At 41.0% G+C, this 25,560-nt stretch overlaps 2 protein-coding genes across 3 annotated transcripts in view; both read right to left on the bottom strand.

The window, feature by feature from the left end:
* Window positions 1-17,077, bottom strand: part of ass1 (argininosuccinate synthase 1) — a 38,072-nt gene extending 20,995 nt beyond the window's left edge. The window contains exons 1-9 of one of the 2 annotated variants that reach the window (XM_062434344.1): window positions 16,958-17,077; window positions 13,690-13,824; window positions 12,486-12,554; window positions 10,383-10,571; window positions 8,086-8,142; window positions 7,920-7,994; window positions 6,297-6,367; window positions 6,155-6,185; window positions 236-326 (exon numbers count right to left, since the gene is read on the bottom strand). In XM_062434344.1, the coding sequence (XP_062290328.1) occupies window positions 236-326; window positions 6,155-6,185; window positions 6,297-6,367; window positions 7,920-7,994; window positions 8,086-8,142; window positions 10,383-10,571; window positions 12,486-12,554; window positions 13,690-13,791 (685 nt within the window). In that variant the 5' untranslated portion in view covers window positions 13,792-13,824; window positions 16,958-17,077. Of the gene's footprint in view, window positions 1-235; window positions 327-6,154; window positions 6,186-6,296; window positions 6,368-7,919; window positions 7,995-8,085; window positions 8,143-10,382; window positions 10,574-12,485; window positions 12,555-13,689; window positions 13,825-16,957 lie in introns of those variants that run through there. The other variant, XM_062434345.1, reaches the window with a different exon arrangement.
* golga2 (golgin A2) overlaps window positions 1-25,560 on the bottom strand; it is a 178,650-nt gene that overhangs the window by 27,951 nt on the left and 125,139 nt on the right. The gene's annotated exons all lie outside the window — the stretch shown is intronic.

Here is a 25,560-nt window from a genome sequence, read left to right as displayed (position 1 = left end):
ATTGCTGAGATTTATTTTTCTTGCAGATTAGATCAGGTTCACATGTGGAAATTTCAGTTTGACTGAATGGATGAAAATGTGTTAAAAATGCACAAAGTACTTTCTTCAGTCTACATCAGAAATCATTGTGTGTTTTAGTGTGTGTGTGTGTGTGTGTGTGTGTGTGTGTGTGTGTGTGTGTGACTGCAGACGGACCGAGGAATCAACAGGTGACACATGTTGCAAGCACACAAACCGTTTCTGAACTCTATCTCCAGTTCATCGGGGGTACCGGGAGAATCTTCTGGGTTCTTGGTCATCAGGTACAGGTCAGCTGGAGCGTGGCTCTGAAAACACAAAAAAAAAAAACATACACTCACTCTCTCTATTTCAGACACTTTATTGCTCTGGATAAATAACCAGGACCTTCTGAGACCTCATCAGAAGCAGACGTGCAGACAACCTGAGACGTTGGCAGGTAGAAGAAAAGAGAGGATGATGCGTGAAAAAGGAGAAAACCTTGAAACACCATCAGAAAAAAAAAATCAATGTTCCATTTTTCTCCTCTATTTGGTTTCATTTTCCCTGTATGGCCCTTCACCACGGGGGGGAAGTGGGATGCAGCAGGAAGGAGAGTAGGAAAGGGCATAAGAAAGAAATTACTCTCAATCTGCAAGAACAGCGAAACACTTGACAAGTCAAAACACACCTGATACTAAGACAGAATCTATTCCAGCAGCAGTAAGTCCTCCATACTGTTCTCTCTGATCTACTCTCTCTATCATGTGTCTCCGCTACCTGCCTTCACCTCTTATCATCCTCCAGTTTTGACATTTCTCTTTATATTTTACTCTAATTTTGCTAAATTCAGGACATCACACAACAAAGTCCATAACCAAAACTCCACTGAAGTTGTTCTGGGTGACAGACATTTGTCATTTTGTGATTTCACTCATTGGTCACATTTGGGACCTGAAAGAGTCGCGGCCCAGCGATGTGCCCCTCCAACAATTACACAGCATTAGGACAAGACGATGGCCAATGTCTCCTGAGCTGAGGCAAATTGCAGGGGGACTATGCAAAATAACTACTGGGTGCATTTAAATGGAAAGCTTTACCAGACACTAAATCATCATACAATAACTAATCGGCATCCGCTGGCCGCCTGTCAGCTGGGAGAAAGCGAGCAGCGCAATCACTTTCCTTCCTTTTAACTAAACACCAAAATTGACTGGGAAGGCGGCCGTGTCCCTCTCCTTTATTTTCTGCCTCAGCGCCCTGAAAGATGCCAAATGAGAGCGAACAGGAGAGGAACTAAATCACTACCCTAAAAAGCCTTTTCATGCATACTGTTTGAGGGGGGAAAGATGAACTGAATATTAAATACTGGAGATTGAGAAACAAAAATGCTGGTTATAAACCAACGGTTGCCATGTTCAACCTACAGGTGAAACACAGTTAGAGGACTGGCTATTGTAGGATTAGTTGAATGCATGTCTTTATATATCATGTCTAACATGTTATGCATGAATTAAATTAGCATCTTCATATTTAGTCTTTCTGCAAAACACACAAAAATTATCATTTTCATTCTAGCTTGGGAGAAATACATTTTGATCTTTAATTTGGGATGAAACTCAATGAACTTCCTGATCACTTGGTTCACTGTGTCGAGTTTCTTTTCATATAAAATGAATAAAAGAACAAACTCATGTCTCTGGCTGGGTAATACTTGAAAACTCATGCACGCTAGAAAGAAAAGAACTCAAACTTAAAGAAAGAAAGAAAGAAAAAAGGAAAAGTAAAAGGAATAGGCTTGTTTCCAGTGTGCCAGAGATCAATGCATTTCAATTCAAACCCCCTGCAGGTGGACCTGTGTCCCAAAGCCATGGCCCTGAAAGAGAGGAAAAGGTAGAGATAGAGAAGGCGGGGGGGCGGCGGGTATTGGTGGGAAATGGGGCGTGAAGCGCACCATCATGTAGCACAGAGCAGCTCCTTTGGCAGTCTTTGCTTCTGCCATATTGTTGTGCTAAACGTGGCCCATACAGCAGAAAAGAAGGCTGACGCATGAACTTAAAGCAAGTAAATTTCTATCTTTCCACATATTAGTTGCCTCATTGGTTTTCAATCGAAGCCAACAGGGCCAAAAGAGAGAGAGAGGTGGCAGGAGGGAGGGGGGGGGGGGGGGCTGAGAAGGAGATAGAAGAGGATGGTAAAAACATCTTTGGAGCAATGGGTTGGAAATGACGCTTAAATCACCACGTTTCAAGTCTGTCCTTCTCTTTAAAATGCAAACATGGCAAATTGAGATGAGAATAAAACAATAAACACGTGATGTGCTGGAGAGATATTTATATTTATATTCTTAACACACAGGACGTTCTGGTTCATGTTAGGCCCTCCGCTGAATTTAATGAGGAAAACAGGCACTTCTACACGGAGGCAGAGCTTTAGAGTCGCTGAGATGGACACAGCTAAGTATCACAGGTCAGACACATCACACCTGAGGGAAGCAAAGGCACATGACCTCTTCGCTTCAAAGCACACATTCACATGCATACATACACCTACAAGCCCACTTCCTTCCCCTACAGGCAGTCTTCTGTCCTTCTATCTTTCCAGCCAGCCATGCAACCAGCAAAAAAACAAGTTTTCATTTCCTCTCTGTGAACAAGGGGCTTGGCGTTACGCTCCTTTACTTCTGGTCAACACAAGCAGTGGCATCCCATCAACTCCCTGATCAAAGAACAGAGCGGGCCAGGGGAAGGTCACTGACAGAAGCTATAATTAAGACTGAGCTGATGTTTTAATGACTCAGGACGAGTGTCAGGCTGCCTCAGGGTGGGCCCTGACTGCTCATGTGTGGAGTGGAGTGGAGTGGAGAGGGGGGGGTAGAGAAGAGGAAGAGAGAGAGACAGAGAGAGCGAGAGAGAGGGAGAGAGAGAGGGGGGGGGGAGAGATTGAGAGAGAGAGAGAGAGAGAGAGAGAGAGAGAGAGAGAGAGAGGGTGAGAGAGAGGGTGAGAGAGAGGGTGAGAGAGAGAGAAAGCGTGAGAGGGAGAGAGAGAGAGAGAGAAAGGGTGAGAGAGGAAGAGAGAGAAAGGGTGAGAGAGAGAGAGAGAGAAAGGGTGAGAGGGAGAGAAAGAAAGGGTGAGAGGGTGAGAGAGAAAGAGAGAGAGAGAAAGAGAGAGAGAGAGAAAGGGTGAGAGAGAGAGAGAGAAAGGGTGAGAGGGAGAGAGAGAGAGAGATGCAGGTTGTGAAATGTGACATCTGAAACATATATTGTTTAAAATAATCCATTATTGCCAAAAAACTCAGTAAGTCTTTCTCAGTAATTTGCAACAATGTCTCAGAATGACATTAAATGGATCTAACAGAGACATAATGGACTCAACAGGTTTGCACTACAACTATTACAGGTGACTCTACAAGCATGATAGAGGCATGCTTTCACACAGGTTAATGCTGCTACATGAGGGGGGGGGTGGATCAAAAGGCTGCGGGGGCCATTGTGCCACAGGCTACATGGTCCGGGGTTATCAGCGAGGATACAGTGTTAATCACAGAGTAACCTGAACTCCACCGACTCTTATCTACAGGAGAACATATGAGCGACCATTTGGACATTTCCTAATCTGACTGTGTTGAGTAGAGAGGAGCCATTGTACCACAGGTGGGGGGGGTGGGGGGGGGGGGTATGGGGGTTCAGGGGTTTGAATGGTTGAGGTCTGCCCTGTGCCTTTAGGGCTGTAACTGGAGGAGAGAGAGGCACTGATACAGAGAGGAGATACTTGGAACGAGATGACCTCTTATAGATGACCCTCTAGGTCGATCAGAATCTGTCCCGTTGGTTTGAGGATTGTTGGGTGAGAAATTCTCTTGGTTGTTGCAGAACTGGGTATTATTAATTTCCAGTCCTAAATTGCATTTAATTAATCTTTAAATCAAGAAATTAAACTGTGATTATGTTGTTTAGATGTTTGCACTGACCCTACTTAATAAACATACTTGGAAAAAAGTCCAATTGCCAGCAGGGTCAAAGGCTTTAGCTATTGAACATTACTCAATTATTATTAAAGCTCATTCATGACATCATTTCATGCCCTGGGTAATGTATTCAAATCCTTTTACCACTCAGGACCCCTGCACCATAAATATTTCATTGTGTTTAATGCCATTAATCGATTCAATATTGGAGTAAATGGTCCAACACAAAAAGGCTGAATGAAATCAGTTACACAATACTGTCATCATATATCGCTATGAGCTATTGAGCTGGTTCGTCTCGTTCTTTTCAAAACATTTCTCAACAGGCCGACCGCTAAAGAGGCAGCGGAGGGGTGGGAAAGGGACAGAGAAAGAGAGCAAGAGAGAGAGAGAGAGAGATAGAGGTCTGAGTTACAGTGGCCCTGCCCCTGCATCTCCACTCCAGCAGCGCGGGACCCCCTCGCCTCCCTGTGACACCCCGTCTATTCGGGACTCATCTGTCTGGCACGCTGTCTTTGTACTTTACTGTTACTGGTGACATTTTGGTGTCACGGTGTCACGATGAAATGGCTCCCCTCCCACGTCGCAGCCCGCGGCGACGCAACCAGTGGAACAATGAGGTCCCGAGGAGCTGGGGCTGGAACTCAGGAGGCCCCAGCTGGGCGCAACGCCCTAACCCTTCCCCCTCCCCGACTCCCATGAAATCGGGAATTAGTCGAAGCGTTGCTGACGACAAGTCAGTGTCTGTGTGTCCCAGTCTCTTCCCAGGGCCCGGCGAGGACCCGGGGTGAGGAGACACAGAGAAACAGACAGAGCGACCGAGGGATGGGAGCACTGAGGGCAACCTGTATGTACTGCTTTGACCTCCGACCCCGGCGGAGATCAAACTGTGTCTCACCCATGGCAGTGTGGGAGAGGGAGTGGTGTTTGTCTCTGGTGGGACTGGCATGGGTCAGCACAGCATGTTGTTTTTATGGTCCCTCCGAGTCCATCATACATTTGAACTGCACGAAAAAAGTGTAATAATTTGTCTGTCCGCTCTCATGGAAATGACAGCAAAATAGTGTGTGTGTGTGTGTGTGTGTGTGTGTGTGTGTGTGTGTGTGTGTGTGTGTGTGTGTGTGTGTGTGTGTGTGTGTGTGTGTGTGTGTGTGTGTGTGTGTGTGGAGGAGGACAAAGATTATTAACTGCACTCAATATCAAACTGTATCAATGTTATAAACTATGTGTAGGTTAACAAATATTCAGTGTGTTTATGTCTCTGGTTGTTTATCTTTTCATTTCAGCACCAAGTTGACTAGAAACTGATATTAAGACATGTTTCTACGTCTCATATTGATTACATCATGATGCATAAAGAACAGAGAACAGCTGATAATGACAGTGACATCAGCTGTCCAGATGTTTGCACACTTGTTTTCACCTGCACAAACAGCTGACTTCAGTTTAGCTTCTAAAAGGTTCTTGAATCATGGTGTCAGTGATTAAGATTAGAAATAAACCACTTTGATGTCAGTGAACATATAAATTGTACGAAAGACGTTCTATTGAACACATCACTCCTGCCCTGCAGCAGCTTCATTGGCTCTCTATCAAATCCTGCATTGACTTTAAGATTCTTCTCCTCACTTATAAGATCCTTCCCAACCTGGCACCATCATATCTCTCTGAACTGATTCACATCTACACACCTTCCCCAACTCTCCGATCCTCCTCTGCCAACCAGCTCTTTGCCCCATCTGCCAACTTAACTACCATCATGGGGTCAAGAGCTTTCAGCCGATCTGCCCCCCCCCCCGCCTCAGGAACTCTCTCCCACCAGACATTCACACTTCTGACTCTGTTTCCACCTTTAAATCCCGCCTGAAAACGCTCCTATTCAGAGCTGCATACTCTGTCTCACACTAACTATGCATCACGTTCTTGTTTATTTATTGTACTGATGCACTTTATAGTCACATTCATATTTATTCTTTATCTTTGCACTAAATGTTACCTGATTTATATTGTTTGATGTACTGTTGTTGTGTTTTATGAGCCTTGTAAGGTGTCCTTGAGTGCTTTGAAAGGCGCCTTTAAATAAAATGCATTATTATTATTATTATTATTATTATTATATGTTATATCAAACAAGACTTCTTGGCATTTAACCAGCGCTCATTAATAAGTGTCACTGGGAGCTGGTCTTACCTTGGGATTCTCCAGGATACCAGACTCGTAGCTGTTAACAAAGATTTTTAAGACAATTAAAGTCTGTTTAATTCTGACTGATAAAATAAGACATTGAAACAGAAACTAATGAAGGTGTATTATAAACACTAGTACCACCTACCTTATGTGCATGAGGTTGGCGTCCATGCTCCAGGGAGCCCGAGGAGTGACGGGCACAGGGATGCCATGTTTCTACATTTCAGACAGAGAAAGCAGTTGTTATGATGTGCACTGTTTGCCTGTAAGATAAAACATAAGAGCTCTGAATGCACGGAGCTGGTTTATAACATGCTGTGTAACCATAATACATCCGTTTCCATCCATGCTGCGTTTGTCTTTAAGATTCAACGATGAGAAGAAACAACAAAAACAAACCAACAAAGAAAAGACATTACTGCTATGTTCAGATGAAAAGTCAACAGTTCAGTGTTTGAAGATGTGAGTGATTCCACAAGCTGGAGAGAGAGTGAATGAGCACCCTCTAGTGGGTGAACTGGTCAAGACCACTGTGTGATGGGTCTGTGTGGACAAACATGTGTGTGTGTGTGTGTGTGTGTCTCTTTGTACCTGTGTGTGTGTGTCTTTCTGCGTGTGTGCGTTAGTGTGTGTATGCGTGCATGTGTGTGTCTGTGTGCGTCTTTCCGTGTGCATGTGTGTGTGTCTCTTTGTACCTGTGTGTGCGTGTCTTTCTGCGTGTGTGCGTTAGTGTGTGTATGCGTGCATGTGTGTGTCTGTGTGCGTCTTTCCGTGTGCATGTGTGTGTGTCTCTTTGTACCTGTGTGTGCATTAGTGTGTGTATGCGTGTGTGTGCGTGCATGTGCGCGTGCATGTGTGTGTCTGTGTGTGTGTGTGCGTGTGTGTGTGTGTGCGTGCATGTGTGTGTCTGTGTGCGTCTTTCTGTGTGCGTGTCTTTCTGCGTGTGTGTGCGTGCATGTGTGTCTGTGTGTGTGTGTGTCTGTGTGTGCATGTATGTGTGTGTGTGTGTGTGTGTGTGTGTGCATGCATGTGTGTGTCTGTGTGCGTCTTTACGTGTGCGTGTGTGTGTGTGTGTGTGTGTCTGTGTGTGTGTGTGTGTGTGTGTGTAGTCTATGTAACATGAATCTGAATGCAAAGGCTAACTGTAAATGTTGTAAAGTATGAAATTAAATGACAGGTACAGAGTGAGGTGTAATTATATTTCATACACATGATGAACTGATGAGAAACCATCCTAAATATTTAAGGGGAGACAACATCGTTCAACATGTTCACTAGTGACTATTTTTATTATAATGGTACTTTTGAACTGTTTGTTAATCTTGTGATGGGCACGTGTCAAAATGAGGACTGAGTAGATTCATGCTTTCATCTCCAGTAGACTCGACTACTGTAACGGTCTTCTGACTGGACTCCCACAAAAAAGCATTAAACAGCTGCAGCTCATTCAGAACGCTGCAGCTCAAAGAGATCAGAGCACATTACTCCAGTTCTAAAGTCTTTACACTGGCTCCCAGTCAGCTATAGAATAGATGTATGTGTTTACCATGATTGGGTTTTATTTTTATTTCTCATGTTTTTTTTCAATGTTTTCTGTTAAATGTTTGTTTTATATAAAGCACATTGAGTTGCCACTGTGTATGAAATGCGCTGTATAAATAAAACTGCCTTGCCTGAGTAATACCAAAGTATTGATAAACTCCAGAAAACAACCTCGACACCAACAACTGAATGTTATGTGAATTTCTCATCATACAGATGGAGTTACCTGTGCGTACTCCATCAGGTCTGTCCTCCCTCTGAAGCGGTTGTAGAAGTCTGGGATCCTCCACGGTGCAACGATCTGAACAGTAAAAAAAAAAAAGAGAGATTGCGTGTGACATCCCTGCAGATGGCGTATCAAACAGTACATGTCACATTAAATCAAGACTCACCTTAACCTCCGGGTAGAGCGCATAGCATGTGAGCTCAAAACGGATCTGGTCATTGCCCTGAAACATACAAAACAGGCAACAGTGCATAACTCATGTCAGCTTAGAAATACTACTTGAAGGCTGTAGTGTAACTTCATGATGTGGCATCTGTCTCCATCTTCAGGCAGACTTTAGGCACTGCACCGATGACCAGATAGACTCCATTCAATAGATTTGAAGTGGTAATATTAGAAGAGAACAGACATGTGTAAAGGTACTGAATGATAAGAAACAAAACATTATTGTATGACTTCTTCTATTCTTTATCACATCAAACATTATGTTTTGATTCTACTGATTTCATCTGAAATCTTTATTTCACTTTTTGTGAGACTAACAGGTTCAACTCAGGAACATGACAGCATGCAGACTTTTGCTATAAATTAATATTTTTTGCACCCTAGTACAATTAGAAGTGGATGCTATTTGTACCCTGGTATATATAGCAGAGTGTTCTATTTGCACTGGTCTTGGTGCAAATATCAATGTATGCATTTGCACCCCAGTACAGGAGTGCATGCTGTCGGACTGAGTGTCGGAGGGGAGCGTCTTGAGATGCTGAAGACTCTCGTATCCCACCGGGACAACGGCATAAATATACGTCTCTGTACTCTTCTGTATATTATATAATAATTTCTATCCGGTGAGATCTATCACTTCCCGGCGTGAAAAATGTCAGGCGTGGCGTGTGAGCGTGTGAGCAGCTTGTGTCTCACGGCCAATGCCTGAGACTTCAGAGGTCTGAAATGTAATTTGGTATCCATGGCAACCACAGACTTGTCTGTCAAGATTTGATTTCCATCATCAGATATTTTCAGGTTGTATGAATTTACTTAACAAAGTTATGAAAATGCAGCAGAGGTTTTTCCTCTGAAAACATCAATAAGTAACTGCTGCTACAAAGACTGTTACCCAGGTCTCCTGCATTAATACCAGACACGCTTGTAAACATTCACTGAGGAAAGATTATGAAAAAATATAATACAACTATCCCGCCAGAAATGTCTTTAGAACAAACATTAGAGATGAAACCTTTCTAAATTCGCCCTTTTCTGTTGGCATGGAAGATGAATGTCCGCCATGTTTTCACGTTGTTATACGTCTAGGGTGCAAATAGCTCAGCTGTGTGGCCGAGGCTGTTTGTACCAGGGGTGCAAATAGACACTGAACTAGCTACAGCCTGTAAAGAGCTTTAAATTAAGTTATTAGCTTTTTATCTAAATTATATATTATTGTGTCCAAATAAAATGACTCTGACCAAGCAGATTGGGTATAGTTAAGTCTTTCATTAATGAATCATCATCATATTATTTATTCACAACTATTTTGTCATTATGAATTATTACTAACTACAACTTGGATCATTGATCTACTCGAGAGTGCCCTTAGAACTGTGTTTGTAAATGTGGAAATAGAGAATAGTTCATTAATAAAATAAAATAATTAAGAAGCTCATTACGAAGTTAAGCATGCCTGATTCTTCTAGTAACACATGAACAAGGCAGATTCTGCAACAACAACAACAACAACAACAACAACAACAACACATAACAAGACATAATAGAGGTATCTATCTACAAAACAACAATGAGAAAGAATTACAGGCAAAGCGTTTATAATCTAACCTGGAATTCAGGATATTATTCAATATTTTTCTCTAATTCTTGCACTTGCTAATCAGACAGGCATTTGGCAGTCTGCACAACACATACATGTATTCACATTTTCCTTTGAACTGCAATGACTCATTTGAGCTGTGAAGAAAAGTGCAGGCAACAGAGATGATTACATCTGTTTTTTGATACACAGAACAGAAAACATCTATTTTCATCTAATGAATACAAGACAATGACAGTGTCTGAATACAGGAAGGCAGAAAAGGCTCTAAAGAGGTGAGGTTTCTGGAAGACTGTTGCAGTTTGGCTTAAAAAAAAGTTAATGTTAAACCTGTGAATACGGATGACATCCTGACATCCAGACTATGGACGGTGGCCTCAGTTAACTTTTGTATGTTTAGGAAAGACTGGGTTGAGCCTCATAGTGAATCACAACTCTACCGTTCAATTCCTTTATAGGAAACTGGTACCTTTCCCCTAACTGCCTGCTTTCTGTTGCAGCTTTAGATTAAAGTCAAAACATTTAAAAATACATACTAAAAAAATACATTTGCAAGATGTAAAAGGATATGTTTGTAAAGAGTCACACTCCTATTTTTTTCCTCCCTCAGGGTGTATTGTTATTCTCTGTGTCTTGTTTACCTTTCCTGTGGCACCATGGGACACAAACTGGGCCCCCTCCCTGCGTGCAATCTCAACCTGACGCCGGGCAATGCAGGGCCGGGCTATGGAGGTTCCCAGCAGGTATCGGTCCTCGTAGATGGCGTTGGCCTGAACGGAGGGCCAGATGAAGTCTTCCACAAACTCAGCACGCAGGTCTTCAATGAAAACCTGACCAGGAACAAAAGGCACAGACACAAAACACTCATTCACCAACAAAATAACTGATGATTCATTGTTTATTCATCTGTCTCACAATGATGTGATTGCATGAAACATTTCTCACTCAAGAATTTACTTGAATAGACTTTACACTTGTAAAGTGAAGCCATAGAAACAGGAGTGTCTTAAAAACACCTCTTTGTTGGTATTTCCAGGTGAAAAGTGGAAGCTGTAATATGAGAGATTTGAACGTCAGCTGCCAAAAAGCATCCATGAGCTAAGCTCCAAGCACGGAAGGCTAATGATAAGCAAATGCATAAAAAATGTAAATTGTTGGAGCCAAATGCTTGATTTATGTTTCCATGAATATCTGATTTTTTCTGGTCTACTATTATTGTTTATCTGATTAATTATGAGATATGAAAATGAAATATTATGGTTTGAATTATTAGTTGAATTGGTAACAATTCAGGCGGGGAGTTCTGGTCCTCTGAAATGAGGCCAACGCGGAAGTAACTTAAAACTGCATTCTATCAAAAGGCCACCAGGGGGCGACCGTTTTGGTGTCAAAAGGACTTCCGTCTCTATACAAGTCAATGGAGAATTCACCAACTTTTCACTTGATTTCTAACCTCAGTAAACGTTTTCAAAATGTGTTTATGGTCTCAATCGCTAGTTTAAAGCCTTCTTCAATGCAGTATGATGTTCATTTGGGACATTTTGGCCTCCCTGATTTTATATGTGACGATAAAGCAGGGTATGCATTAGGGCGTGGCTACGTGGTGATTGACAGGTTGATTGGTTCACAGGTTCAGGAGGGCGCCTCATGCTCCTCCTGATGCCCATATAAGTAGAATCCGTGTTTTATTTTTCCCAGCATGCACCGGAAATGTTCAAGATGGCGCTGCTCAGATCCGATACTATTGGCTTCCGAGCAGCAGTCCACAAACCAATGGGTGACGTCACGGATGTTACGTCCATTATATATACAGTCTATGTAACAATTATGAAATTGTGATTTATTGTTAATTCTGGTTATTTTGAGGCCGGCATGACTACAGTATGCACAACTGATGGCGTTTCTCACCTCCGCCTCCTCTTTATAGACAGGTGACTGCAGCACCTGGGTATATTAGTGTGGCTATTGGGGCCGGCTGCTAAGTGTTGTTTTTTGTTTTTGTTTGAACGAGTGGAAAGGAAGGAAGTGAACTAAGTTGATCTGTCTGTCACTCCATGCTGCGGTAAGCAACCTAAGTTTATGGAAATAAATATATTGAACCAGAGAAGAGTGTTTGACAGCGCTGGAGTGCGTCGGACATGGATGTAAACCGAGAAACAAGAGCATGTTTTATTGGAAAAGATAGCGCTTACATAAATATTAATGTGGTTTCTTTCTGCAAATAGATTGAAATTCAGTCCTCAAACAAGAACGCTTGATTAATGTTAATGTACTGAGTGACAGAAAACACAACAGTCAGAACAGTGGAATGACAGGAGGGGCTGCAGCTTCATCCAATACACTTAAAACCACATTAAAAAGTCTGCTAAAAGCTTCTCAGCTCTGTAACTACTGACTCTACATCGTATGTGATGTGTTACTATGTGTAGCTTTGTGTTGTGTATGTGTCCTGTGTGTTTTTTGCTTTGTACTGTTTGTTAGTGTGAAATTCTATGTTTTAATATTGACCTATTGAATGGACTGCAGATGAAAATGAGCTATAAGCTAACTCTGGTACAGTATATCAAATGGTAACTCTTATGTTTAACTCTGTATGTGGTAATTACTGCTAGTCCATGGCTAAGGATTCTGAAGATAATTATGATATACTGCCTGAAAGTCAAGAAATCAATCTGAAAACTTGTGCTACTTCTGACACATTATGACAATAATAATATACAAGTACATATTTAATAGTCTCTCACCTTTTTTGCACCAAGACTTTCTGCCTTTTTCCTGGCAGCATCAAAATCTTCTTCTTGCCCAATATTGGCCTGTAAAGACACAAATTGTCCATCATACTGATTCAAATAATCTTCATTCAATGTTATGCATCCGTGCAGTTCCTTTGGTTTTAAAACACCTGTGGAATAAAATCCAAGCTGTATGAACACACAGGGACATGTCTGTGCAATTGTTATATCTGGCAATCCACCATCTTGTAATTCAGATCACGTCGTTTAGGAGAAGTAAACCCTCCTCACAGCTGAAACCAACCATGAATATCACTAAAGGGCCTGAAGAGGCTGTCTGATCTCCAAGGAAATACTTGCATAAAAAGCCAGAATATTGATGTAGAAAACAAACCTGACATCTGTGGCACAAATCTTTGATATTTTAGTACTTTATCAGTTAAATATTGGTGCTTTGCTGTTTATATCCTCAAAGTAGTCTGTGGTGGAGTTAACCTCAATGCTGAAATTCAACATATAATATGTGTAGTTTATCACATAAGTGCACTATATAATTGTATTTTACATTAGACACCAAACAGAACCCACAATGCACTAATACTTTAATACTTGTTACATACTAGATGCATTTATTTAACATACAGATAAAAAAAACAACCTAATTGCAATCAAGGTATTTCTGTGTAATTATCCACATGAGCTGAGCTGTTTCTTGATGTTTATACAAGTTGACACAAGTCCAGTTTTGTTATGTCATTGACTAAAATCAATGATGCATTGGAACAGCGCCTGCTATTCTTATTGTTCTCCTACCCTGAAGAGCTACAGCCAAAAAGGCCTTTGAGGGCTGCAACCTCACATGCCCCAGCCATGAACTACCCCTCCCCCCACCACTCAAACACTGAATGAAAAGTTAGACAGCAAGAAAATCTGCCTGCCGTGCAGTTCTGAACTGCCTCAGAGCAAAAAGTAAATCCTGGTAGATTTGTGTCGGCATTATGAAGCCAAATCCTGTGTTTAGGAGTCGACCGGTATTGTAACTCCAACAGGTCATTTTGGATGGCACCAATCACTCCTATACATCTGTGACAAATGGTGTCAGCTGTCTGGAAACTAATTGTAGATCTTCAAAAAGGTACATGACATGACATGACATGCAAAAGCAACTGGCTCACACATCAAACTGACACCCACACACACCGTCTCCAAACCTCACCAAGTATGCGATGACGTCGTAGCCCTGCTCCTTCAGCCACACAAGAATACAGGACGTGTCCAGTCCGCCGCTGTACGCCAGAACCACGGTACCTTGAGACATGATGAGGGCTGTTTCGTCCAACAGGCGGAGAAGCTGTCGAGTAGCAGCAGAGAGTTAATTATGTTTGTCACTATTGCCTAGCTGGAGAGGAAATGTCAATATATAACCTGAGAGTGCTTGGGAGTAACCCAAAACCCCTGTATTATCAAATCAGTAGCACATACGGCCGAGTCGGATCTGTATCTATGGTTTGAAAAGCAGCTCTGCTCTGGAACAAGTCCCGTGACAGCAGATAATGAATCAAATATGAGGATTTGCTGAATATACTTTTACACCTTGTTGTTGAACAGTCAACATCACATTGAGCTGTGAAGCTTTTTGGACAATAACACACCAAACAATGAGGACTACACAACAATCATGAGTTGCAGTGGTCTAGACAAACTCCCCTGAGGGTGAGACTACCAAAGCAATAAAAGTGCTTCATAGAGGGGGGGGGGGGGGGGGGGGGGGGGGGGGGGGGCACATCCTGTCAAGTCACAGACATCTAGAACAATGTAGTATCATAAACATGCTTAAAAATGAGGTTGTACACTGTTTTCTTTTTCTTTCTTGTTTTTTTTAAATGTAGCTTTAGTACATTTGAATAAATATTGCCAACCTAACACACATAAATATCTCTCTTGACATCAAACAGTCCTAAAATTTACATTTTGTTGGCAATTTTTCAGATAGTTTCACACTGACACTCGCTTTAAAGCAACTGAAATCAAATCTGAAGATATCAGCATTTATGTTTATTTCTATGTCCAGGAAACTAGTTTTAAATATGTGGGTTTTTTGTTTTTTTTTACTCACCTATGGACAGCGGTGATACCTCCCAGCACGCACACAACAACTCTGATGAGGTTTGGTTTTAACCTTTGTAGGGATTTTTTTTTTTGTCAGATGGCCAAAATAATTGTGTACGTGTACGTGGCTCTCTATCACTCTTTTGTCTTTCACAGGCACAGATGTGTGCACACATACACACATAAAGAGCCTGACTCTGCACACCGTTTACTTTACTGTGCTGAACTGTGTCAGTGCAGTTGATTTGCTGACTTGCCTGAAACTGGTATTGAATTTTTTTTTCTCTGATTTTTACATTTTATTTCATTGATAGAAAACTTAACTGTAAATCTGAGACCAAAATGAATGTGCAAAAATTACATCATAGACTGTCACAATAAATATATAGAAACCAGGCGGGGAGTTCTGGTCCTCTGAAATGATGCGAACGCGGAAGTAACTTAAAACTGCATTCTATCAAAAGGCCACCAGGGGGCGACAGTTTTGGTGTCAAAAGGACTTCCGTCTCTATACAAGTCAATGGAGAATTCACCAACTTCTCACTTGATTTCTAACCTCAGTAAACGTTTTCAAAATGTGTTTATGGTCTCAATCGCTAGTTTAAAGCCTTCTTCAATGCAGTATGATGTTCATTTGGGACATTTTGGCCTCCCTGATTTTATATGTGACGATAAAGCAGGGTATGCATTAGGGCGTGGCTACATCGTGATTGACAGGTTGATTGGTTCACAGGTTCAGGAGGGCGCCTCATGCTCCTCCTGATGCCCATATAAGTAGAATCCCTGTTTTTATTTTTCCCAGCATGCACCTGAAATTTTCAAGATGGCGCTGCTCAGATCTGATACTATTCGCTTCCGAGCAGCAGTCCACAAACCAATGGGTGACGTCACGGATGTTACGTCCATTATACACAGTCTATGATAGAAACCTATAGGTAATGTGCTGCTCTGTAACTCACTACTGTAAGGTGTTCAAACCTCATCTGAGATCCTGTCCATAAGTTTTATGGATTTGGGCGACACTACTCAAGAGTTTAATACCAGAACCGCAGTGAGGCTCAAACCTTCAAATCATCTAGAATACTTCCATTTGCATTGTCATGTATTATTTCTTTTTTATTCAACTCCTCTGAACTTATGGCTAGATATTACACTATAAAAAACAAAACAACACGCAAATCCGCTACCCAGTTAGGGGATGGGTGCTGGACCAAAAACCAACTACAAGGAGAGTAAAAAGAAAAGTCTGCACACCATAGGAGCTCCCATGCAGGTAAATGGTAAATGGACTGTACTTATATAGCATCTTTCTAGTCTTTTCGACCACTCAAAGCACTTTACACTACAACTCATTCACACACATTCATACACTGATGGCAGGCAGCTACCACGCAGGGTGCCAACCTGCACATCAGGAGGAAGCTAACCATTCACTCGCATTCATACATCGTTGGCACAGCAACTGGAGCAATTTGGGGTTAAGTGTCTTGCCCAAGGACACATCGACATGTGGACTGGAGGAGCCGGGAATCCAGTAGTTCAAACATACAGTTGTGTACCTGAAAATTCATATTATACATTTGAAAGTGATTTTAGTGGGTTTTTCAAGATTAATTGGCACTGGCCTTAAAAAAAGTCATGTGGTGCGACCATGATTCATCTTGAAATATCTTATATAAATAAAAGATCATCATTTACAAAAATGTTTTAAAAAATGCAAATACTTTGTTTTCAAACACTTTATATTACTGAAACTGAATCATGGTCGCACCACATGACTTTTTTTAAGGCCAGTGCCAATTAATCTTGAAAAACCCACTAAAATCACTTTCACATGTATAATATGAATTTTCAGGTACACAACATTCTGAATGTTTGAACTACTGCATTAGATATGCTTGTTTTTATTATTCTACAATTGAGTTGTTATAAATCCTTATACGTCATTGACCGTCATGTAGCTGCTGCTAGTCATCAATACCCACAGCTTGAAGTTGAGGGTTGCCATATCATCAGGTCGAGTATCCCCCGATTTTTTTCCTGTGCATAAAACACACAAACCTGGCAACTCTGCAGAGCTCCGTTAACGTTACATGGAGCTGAAGCGACTAGATTGTGTAAGAGTGGTAAAAGTATTTCTAGGGACAATCTAGCAACATCTTGATATTCAATGTTTGCAAATGTACACCCTTAACAAGTTGCAGTGGATGCAAATGTATTAGTTATCTACATTCATCAACAAAGAAATAAAACACACACATGCGCGCGCGCCATGAACCCTGGCGACAACCCGTTGCTATGTAGCGTCTAAACTCACATCTGACGGATAAATACATGCAGTTGAAACATAGAACAAGGAGGTAGGTTGTACTTACGAAAGAGTGGTTTCCTTAATAATGTGGGAATATAGAAAGAGAGGAGTTATTATCTGGAAGCGTGTCGCAGTGTGTCGGTCGGTGCGGAGCAGAGACTGGAGTACAGCAGTGGCGGTGTGACTGGTCCAACTCTCATTGCGTCATCCATAACACCCACTTTAGACAAGCCTACCTGTTTAATGCAACTGGTGTTATCAATTCATTTAATACTAATATTACTTCTGAATTAAAGAAAAGAAAAAAGAGGCTTGGTTATTAGCTTGCATATTTATCCTTTAGCCCCAAAAATAAGGATCAATAAAGACATCCGATATAAAAATAGGACTATTTTCTACATGGTTTAATATATGAATACATAGGGTGCGATTTGCCGGGGGTATGGTGTGGGTTTCCCTCCTCTGGTCTAACCTATATATCTTTGCCTCTGCTGAGTTATTTTTAACTCCAGTGAGGATAAATTTACCCCCCTCATAGTTTTATAGGTGCCAAATCTGGGTCATTAGTTTTCCTCATTCGAAAAAAAGAGATTTAAAATTAAAAGTCCAAGTTTTGAAAATAAATAATTCGTAGCCTAATTCATTTAAAATAAAACAATTATTTATTTATTTATTTTAAATACATTGTTTGTTTTTAAATTCAATATCAAAAACGTGGACTTTCAATTATAAAATCTCTTTTTTCGAAGATAGTATAATGACCCAGATTTGGCAAAATACTACATAGCTTACTTTATTCACTCATGTGTCATATTCACAGACATATAAAACACTGCTACGTGAAAATAGCTTCACAGTACAACAAGAGAAATGAACTTTCACTGTCAGCTTGACCTTAGAAATAACCCTGCGTCTAGGTTACGTGATGACGTAATGGGGTAGCCTCGTATCCTGCTCGGAGATTTGCAGAGTAGTGGGTTTAAAAGAGGGGCCCCAAAAAAGCGGATGGCCCCTTCACCGGAAAGCATAAAAAGCCCCTCATCAGCAGACTGTTTTCTTTTTGTTTGTTTTAAATTTCCCAATCAAAAAGGCACGTGCCATATTCACAAGATTGCACTTTTCAACAAGGCAAGGCAGTTTTATTTATATAGCGCATTTCATACACAGTGGTAACTCAATGTGCTTTATATAAAACAAACATTTAACAGAAAACATTGAAAAAAACATGGAATTTGAGAAATAAAAATAAAACCCAATAATAGTAAACACATACATCCCTTCCATCCTTCCTTCCCCTCTTCCATCCTTCCTTCTTCCTTCCATCCTTCCTCCCTTCTTTCCTTGACTCGAGGACAACAGGAGGGTTAACCTGATTTCAGTTCTGCTGGTAGTTTGTTCCAGTTGTGTAAAAGCTGCTTCACCATGTTTAGTCTGAACTCTGGGCTCCACTATCTGACCTGAGTCAGCAGGTTCTAAACCGAACTCTTCAGGTTTTAATTTTAAAGAGACTCAACATTCACACATGAGCAGCACTTAGAGACAATGGCAAGAAAAAACTCCCTTTAAACAGGAAGAAACCTCAGAACCAGAACCAGGCTCAAAGTGGGAGAACATCTGCCTCGACCGGTTGGAGTAGAGAGGAGAGAGAGGAAGGAGAGAGAGGAAGGAGAGGAGAGAGAGAGGAGAGAGAGGAAGGAGAGGAGAGGAGAGAGAGGAAGGATAGGAGAGAGAGAGAGGATAGGAGAGAGAGGAAGGAGAGGAGAGAGAGGAAGGAGAGGAGAGAGAGGAGAGAGAGAGAGAGGAAGGAGAGAGAGAGAGGAAGGAGAGGAGAGAGAGAGGAGAGAGAGAGAGAGGAAGGAGAGGAGAGGAGAGAGAAGCACATTGAAAATCAACATTGAAGCTAGAAGGTCCGGGACTGGAATCTGTCATCCGGACGTCTACAGGCCCAGATTACCTGTGAGACCAGAAAGCTCAGACAACTCCGGGGAAGAAGTTTAGCTTATTGATGCATTAATAGTACATGAATGTTAATGGATATAGATGATGGATAGAGAGAGAGAGAGGAGGAGAGAGGAGCTCAGTGCATCATGGAGGTAGGAGTCCCCCGGCAGTCTAAGCCTATAGCAGCATAAACTAGGAGCTGGCTAACTATAAGCTTTATCAAAAAGGAAAGTTTGAAGCCTACTCTTAAATGTAGAGAGGGTGTCTGCCCTCCGGACCAAATCTGGGAGATGGTTCCACAGGAGAGGAGCCTGATAACTGAAGGCTCTGCCTCCCATTCTACTTTTAGAGATACTAGGAACCACAAGTAGGCCTGCATGCTGGGAGCAAAGTGTCCTGGTAGGTACATAAGGTACTATGAGCTCTTTAAGATATGATAATATAAGAAGGCATCTCTCAGTACTGTTATGATGACAGCAGGTGGTGCTATTGCATGTTGTAATTATTTTCTATTCAGTAAACTTTAAAAGTTTGCTACACACAGCTGATTTAACATCTAGTGTAGCCTATTGGAATGAGAGAGAAGCGCTATCTGCAGCACTGAAAGTTGGGGAGTTTCATTTTGGCATTATTAAATTAGCATTTAACCTTTTTGTTTTGTTGTATATGATCACATCTATGTGTCTGCATGAGGAAAGGACAAGCATGAACTTCACATTCCTGGTTAAAAGGATGAAATATTCCTGCAAATACTGTGGCCAAGTTCAAGTTGTATTATTGTTTTATAAACGTTAAACTGTGACACCTTCAAGGAATTAGTCTATAAGCTCCATTCTAGGTAAGCTTATTAATTGATTGATTTTATTTGACAATTTCATTTAAAGAAAACCCAGTTCTGCCATGACATTGAGTGCTTGTATAAAAGGACAAGTCAGGATAACACAATAAAGCCCGTAGGCTTATTTCCCTTGTGGCCCCTTTGAGGATAGGGTTGTGCAGGGGACGGGTCAAGACAGCAAGAATGATGCAATACATTAATCAAGACAATGATATAATACACTCAGCATTTTTTTTTTTTTTAACTCTATTAACAACATCGATCATTCCCTAAGTGTTTCATTGGACTATGCCAGGCCCCACCCAGTTAATAAAGGTAATTAAAAAACTCTACATCTGAGATAAATACATCAATATATCAACATTACTTCACAGCTCCTTCAGCTGATTATATACAGTCTGTGTCTGTCCATAATAATTAAAATAAATAAGCTACATTACAGTATTAAGTATAGAAAGACACTTTATAATCAGGCATCATATCCTACAATAAATAAACTTGGAGCCAATTCGTAAGTGTCAGATTGGAACTTCCTAAATGATTTATGGCAGTTTATTTCACAGATTTACGGCCACGTACAAAAAAGTTGTTCTTAAACCAAAATCAGTGGAAAAAACTGTGAATATCCCTCAACTGGGGCAGCTACATGCACAATCTTATGCACCGTGCACAACTTGATCTGAGAGACTGTTTCCTTTGCTTTCAACCTCCCAAGGCTCTCAAAAGGAGAAGAGCCGAGGTGAGTTTCAGAATAACCATAATTAACTTGTTTTGAGAAGTCTGAAACCTGTTTTTAAGCTATGAAGTTAGCTCCTGCTAGGGTCATGTAATAAACTGAACTCTCTGTTGCTGCAGCAGTTCATTCATAGAGACATGAAATAATGCTACAACACAATTGGTGCCGTGACTGGATTAGGTGTCCGGGAAATGTCCTGGTGAGGATTATCTGCTCCTATACTTTCAAAAAAAAAAAAAAAAAGCAGCTTTGTTGAGCATTTCTCAACCTCAGCTGAGCTATTTATGAAACGATTTTAGAACCTTTAACCATATTTATTCAGGGGGCTATGGGTAAACATCAGACACTGAGTTTCTCTCAGTGTCTATGCAAGTAGAGATATGATGGAGAAACACTCAGCTTTGTTTTCCTTTTTGAAATGCCTCTTGTGGTCCATTTTCAAACAATTTCCAAACCTAACATTTTAATGACTATTTTATGACGTGTTCCTTCAGCCCAGTAGGTTACCGAAAATGTGTTCAGAAACGTCTCAAACGCAATAATGGTGATGATATTTTTAGTCTCAGGAGAGCAATTCCTCGTATGGCAAACACCTCTGCGAATGCACAGGCTTGTGCTAGATACCACAACCTCTTGACTTTGTGCTGAAATTCTTAAGAAATTTACATTGTGGTTCAAAGTGGTTGAGCTTGTGATATGTAGCACAACAAACTATTGTAATTATTACCTTTGGGCTGAAGGAACATCACTCAGCGCTATGATGTGGCTCATTCACATGTTTTTAATTGTTTTTGGACAACAGCGGAGATCTACGACACAGAAGAATACAATATCAGACTTCGGATACACACACAATATTTGTAAGTAAGATCAGTTCATTGCTAATTTAGTGCAGGCGGGGAGTTCTGGTCCTCTGAAATGATGCGAACGCGGAAGTAACTTAAAACTGCATTCTATCAAAAGGCCACCAGGGGGCGACCGTTTTGGTGTCAAAAGGACTTCTGTCTCTATACAAGTCAATGGAGAATTCACCAACTTCTCACTTGATTTCTAACCTCAGTAAACGTTTTCAAAATGTGTTTATGGTCTCAATCGCTAGTTTAAAGCCTTCTTCAATGCAGTATGATGTTCATTTGGGACATTTTGGTGACTAAATTCATATTATAAATTTGAAAGTGATTTTAGTGGGTGTTTCAAGATTAATTGGCACTGGCCTTAAAAAAAGTCATGTGGTGCGACCATGATTCATCTTGAAATATCTTATATAAATAAAAGATCAACATTTACAAACATTTAAAAAAAAAATGCAAATACTTTGTTTCCAAACACTTTATATTACTGAAAACTTGTAAAAAAAAAAGAAAAAAGATGTGAAGCGTGTTAGGTAAATTAATTTATTTCAAGATGAATCATGGTCGCACCACATGACTTTTTTTAAGGCCAGTGCCAATTAATCTTGAAAAACCCACTAAAATCACTTTCACATGTATAATATGAATTTTCAGGTACACAACATTCTGAATGTTTGAACTACTGCATTAGATATGCTTGTTTTTATTATTCTAAAATTGAGTTGTTGTAAATCCTTATACGTCATTGACCCATAGACACGCAAGTTTCATGTAACTTTACTTAAAGCCTTTTAGGGATTTAGGGTTCTTGCCTAAATCCAAAGCAGATATGCAAAGTCTCCATAAGGGTTTGATTTTATTTGAAAAGACAGGAGTGCTCAGGTTTCTATAAAACACTGGTCTTCTTCTGTTCTTATGATTCTACATCATTATAATGACATCTTCCATAAAGGTTGCTACAGTGGTGTAGTCCAGGGTATATACCCACTTATCTTTCAGTCAGCATTGCGTATACCCACTTCTTTAAATCCCCCCTGATGCACCATTCAGTAGTATCTGTGATAGTACCAGTCAGTAGCATTATAGCATCATCCTTAACCCTCATGTTGTCCTCGAGTCAAGGAAGGAAGGGAGGAAGAAGGAAGGAAAGGAGGGAGGGAGGAAGGGAGGAAGGAAAGAAGGAGGGAAGGAATGAAGGAAAGGAAAGAAGGAAGGACGGAGGAAAGGAAATAAGGAAGGGAGGAAGGAAGGAAAAACGGAGGAAAGAAGGAAGGAAGGAAGGTAGGAGGGAGGGAGGAAGGAGGGAGGGAGGGAGAAAGGAAAAGAGGAAGGGAGGAAGGAAAGAAGGACAGAGGAAAGAAGGAAGGAAGGAAGGGAGGAAGGAAAGGAAGGAAGGAAGCAGGGAGGGAAAGAAAGAGGGAGGGAGGAAGGAGGGAGGGAGAAAGGAAAAGAGGAAGGGAGGAAGGAAAGAAGGACAGAGGAAAGAAGGAAGGAAGGAAGGGAGGAAGGAAAGGAAGGAAGGAAGCAGGGAGGGAAAGAAGGAGGGAGGGAGGAAGGAAGGACAGAAGGAAGGTAGAAAAGAGAGAGGAAGGAAAGAAAGAGAGAAGGAGGGAGGGTGGAAGGACAGATGGAAGGAAGGAAGGGAGAAAAGAAGGAACAGTCAAAAGAGACGGGGTCAATTTGACCCGGGAGGACAACAGGAGGGTTAAATTAGCATTATAGCATCATCCTTAAATTAGCATTATAGCATCATCCTTAAATTAGCATTATAGCATCATCCTTAAATTAGCTGTCCTAATTGACGAAGCATCTTCTGTAAGTCACAAAGCTTCTCATCACAGTTTCTATTAAAGCATCAATTCAAGAAGAAAGCACTTTTGAGTTTATCTGATTGATTTTGATGTGTGGAAGAGAATGATATGTTTTTTTAATCTAAGGTGAAATATGAACAAGGATGCATTGTCAAATTCAGATCTGAAGTATTTTATTTAAATAAATGTTCAAAAAATAAGTGAAACACCATGTTTGCCTCATTTATATTGTACATTCATGCAGGCTGCCTGTGTGACCATTAATACCTACAAACTGCTCCTGATCAGGTCATGTTAGTTTTATAATAGTGGCACACTCTGGCCCACACTATCTGTTGCTAATCAGCTGTTCAAAGAGACAGTTTACAAAAGAAACTACTGACTTGCAGAGTGAGAGAATAGGTGTCATTCCTTATTGCTTAATAGTTCACTCAAAATGCATAGTTGTCTCTCACTAGTCTGTGGGCCAGTATTGGTTTAGTCATTTCATAATAATCCTTCCTCCCTGAGATCCCTCTGTCCTTCCTTCCTTCCTTCCTTCCTTCCTTCCTTCCCTCCTTCCCTCCTTCCTTCCTTCCTCCCTGAGATCAAGCAGCAGGAATTATGTGACAATGAGAAAAATACTACTGACTGATTTTTGGGTAAACTAAATAGAGTCTTACATCACTGTTTCTAAAACAGGGCGTTTTTCTGGGCTGCGTTAAAAAAAAGAGCAAAAATTGAGAGTATACCCACTTCTCCAGGGACCACTACACCACTGGATGTGATCATATACAACAAAACAAAAAGGTTAAATGCTAATTTAATAATGTCAAAGTGAAACTCCCCAACTTTCAGTGCTTATAACAGTGGCACACTCTGGCCCACACTATCTGTTGCTAATCAGCTGTTCAAAGAGACAGTTTACAAAAGAAACTACTGACTTGCAGAGTGAGAGAATAGGTGTCATTCCTTATTGCTTAATAGTTCACTCAAAATGCATAGTTGTCTCTCACTAGTCTGTGGGCCAGTATTGGTTTAGTCATTTCATAATCTTTCCTCCCTGAGATCCCTCTGTCCTTCCTTCCTTCCTTCCTTCCTTCCTTCCTCCCTGAGATCAAGCAGCAGAAATTATGTGACGATGAGCAAATACTACTGACTGATTTTTGGGTAAACTAAATAGAGTAGTCACTGTTTCTAAAAAGAGCAAAACTTGAGAGTATACCCACTTCTCCAGGGACCACTACACCACTGGTTTGCTATATTGTTAGGTTTTGTTTTATTGTTTTCAGCAGTTACCATTTCAAACAACACACAGAGATAAATGTTGTTGTGCCATGGTAGCAATACAAACCCCACTGCAATGTAAAACAGACATACTAAGATGTTGTTTATTATGTAGGAATGTCATCAGACTGTCCCTTAGTGCATTTCACCAACGTTGCAGAATATGATGAAATGCTCCGTTTTTACCACAGACGTCCATTAGAGGTCAGCATTTCCTCAAAGTCTCTGATCTTAAAAACAAAGTGCTGTCAGTGGAGGCTGAGTCCAACACCTACAGTGAGCATGACTAACAGAGCTTCATTCTTTATGGCAAAACAATGATTCAGAAGTTTTCATTGTGAGAAGTCGTCGTATCCAACAGGCCCCTCACAAAGCCTGCACTATACTGCATGTGCACACTCTACTCTACTGTGTGTGCCTCATTGTTGGATCGTTTACATTTATTTTACTATCGGAGCTGCCGATGTTACGCAACCTCTGAGAACATCAAGAGAGCTTTAAGACCTTGACTGACACAGTGACTTTTTTATATTTTTGAATTTTTTTATTTCTTCGCCATTAACTTCCAAAATCAAAAAAACAAATGATCAAAAATACAATATAAACTTCTGAAAATCAATACACTGAATATTTTTTTTAATTTTTTCGTACACAGGGCAAATAAACACTGAGCAAAGACAGAGTCCAGGTGGCTAGTGCCTCTGCTTAGTCCTCTTTGCTTTTTCTAGGTCGCAGAATATGTTGTTTCACAAACGTTGAGCCTCCCCCCCCCCCTATTATCCCCGATCAATACAGTTCACTAGTTAGGCATTTGCCAAAGACATACAGAACAAAGTGCCCAATAACAAGTCCTGGAGCTAACAACCGTGTTGCAACTTTCAATCGAGTATGACTGCAATCCACCACTTAGTATACAATGTACACACACACCCCGCCCCAGAAATGACTCCCCGTAAACTTAAGAGTTGATAGTTGAAGCTGAATTTGAAGGTGTACGGATGTATGGAAAGAGTTGGAGTCTCAAGAGTCAAAAAAATTGAAAAAAAAGGAGAATGGAGGGGAGGTGAAACCTGGGGGAGTCAAGGCGGGTTGCTGCCAAATAAGTGCCCAAGTTCTCAGGAGATCTCAGAAGCTCCAAAGATCCAAAAGGAAGAAAAAGATCAGCTTCCACGGGGGGGAAACCAAACTGCTGCGCTCTTTCTCTCCCGCTTTGTCGGTTTTAAA

The sequence above is a fragment of the Scomber scombrus genome, chromosome 15 (assembly GCF_963691925.1).
Source record: "Scomber scombrus chromosome 15, fScoSco1.1, whole genome shotgun sequence".
Lineage (NCBI taxonomy): Eukaryota > Metazoa > Chordata > Actinopteri > Scombriformes > Scombridae > Scomber > Scomber scombrus.
The sequence above is the reverse complement of the archived record's forward strand: the minus strand, read 5'-3'. Positions and strand labels throughout refer to the sequence as shown.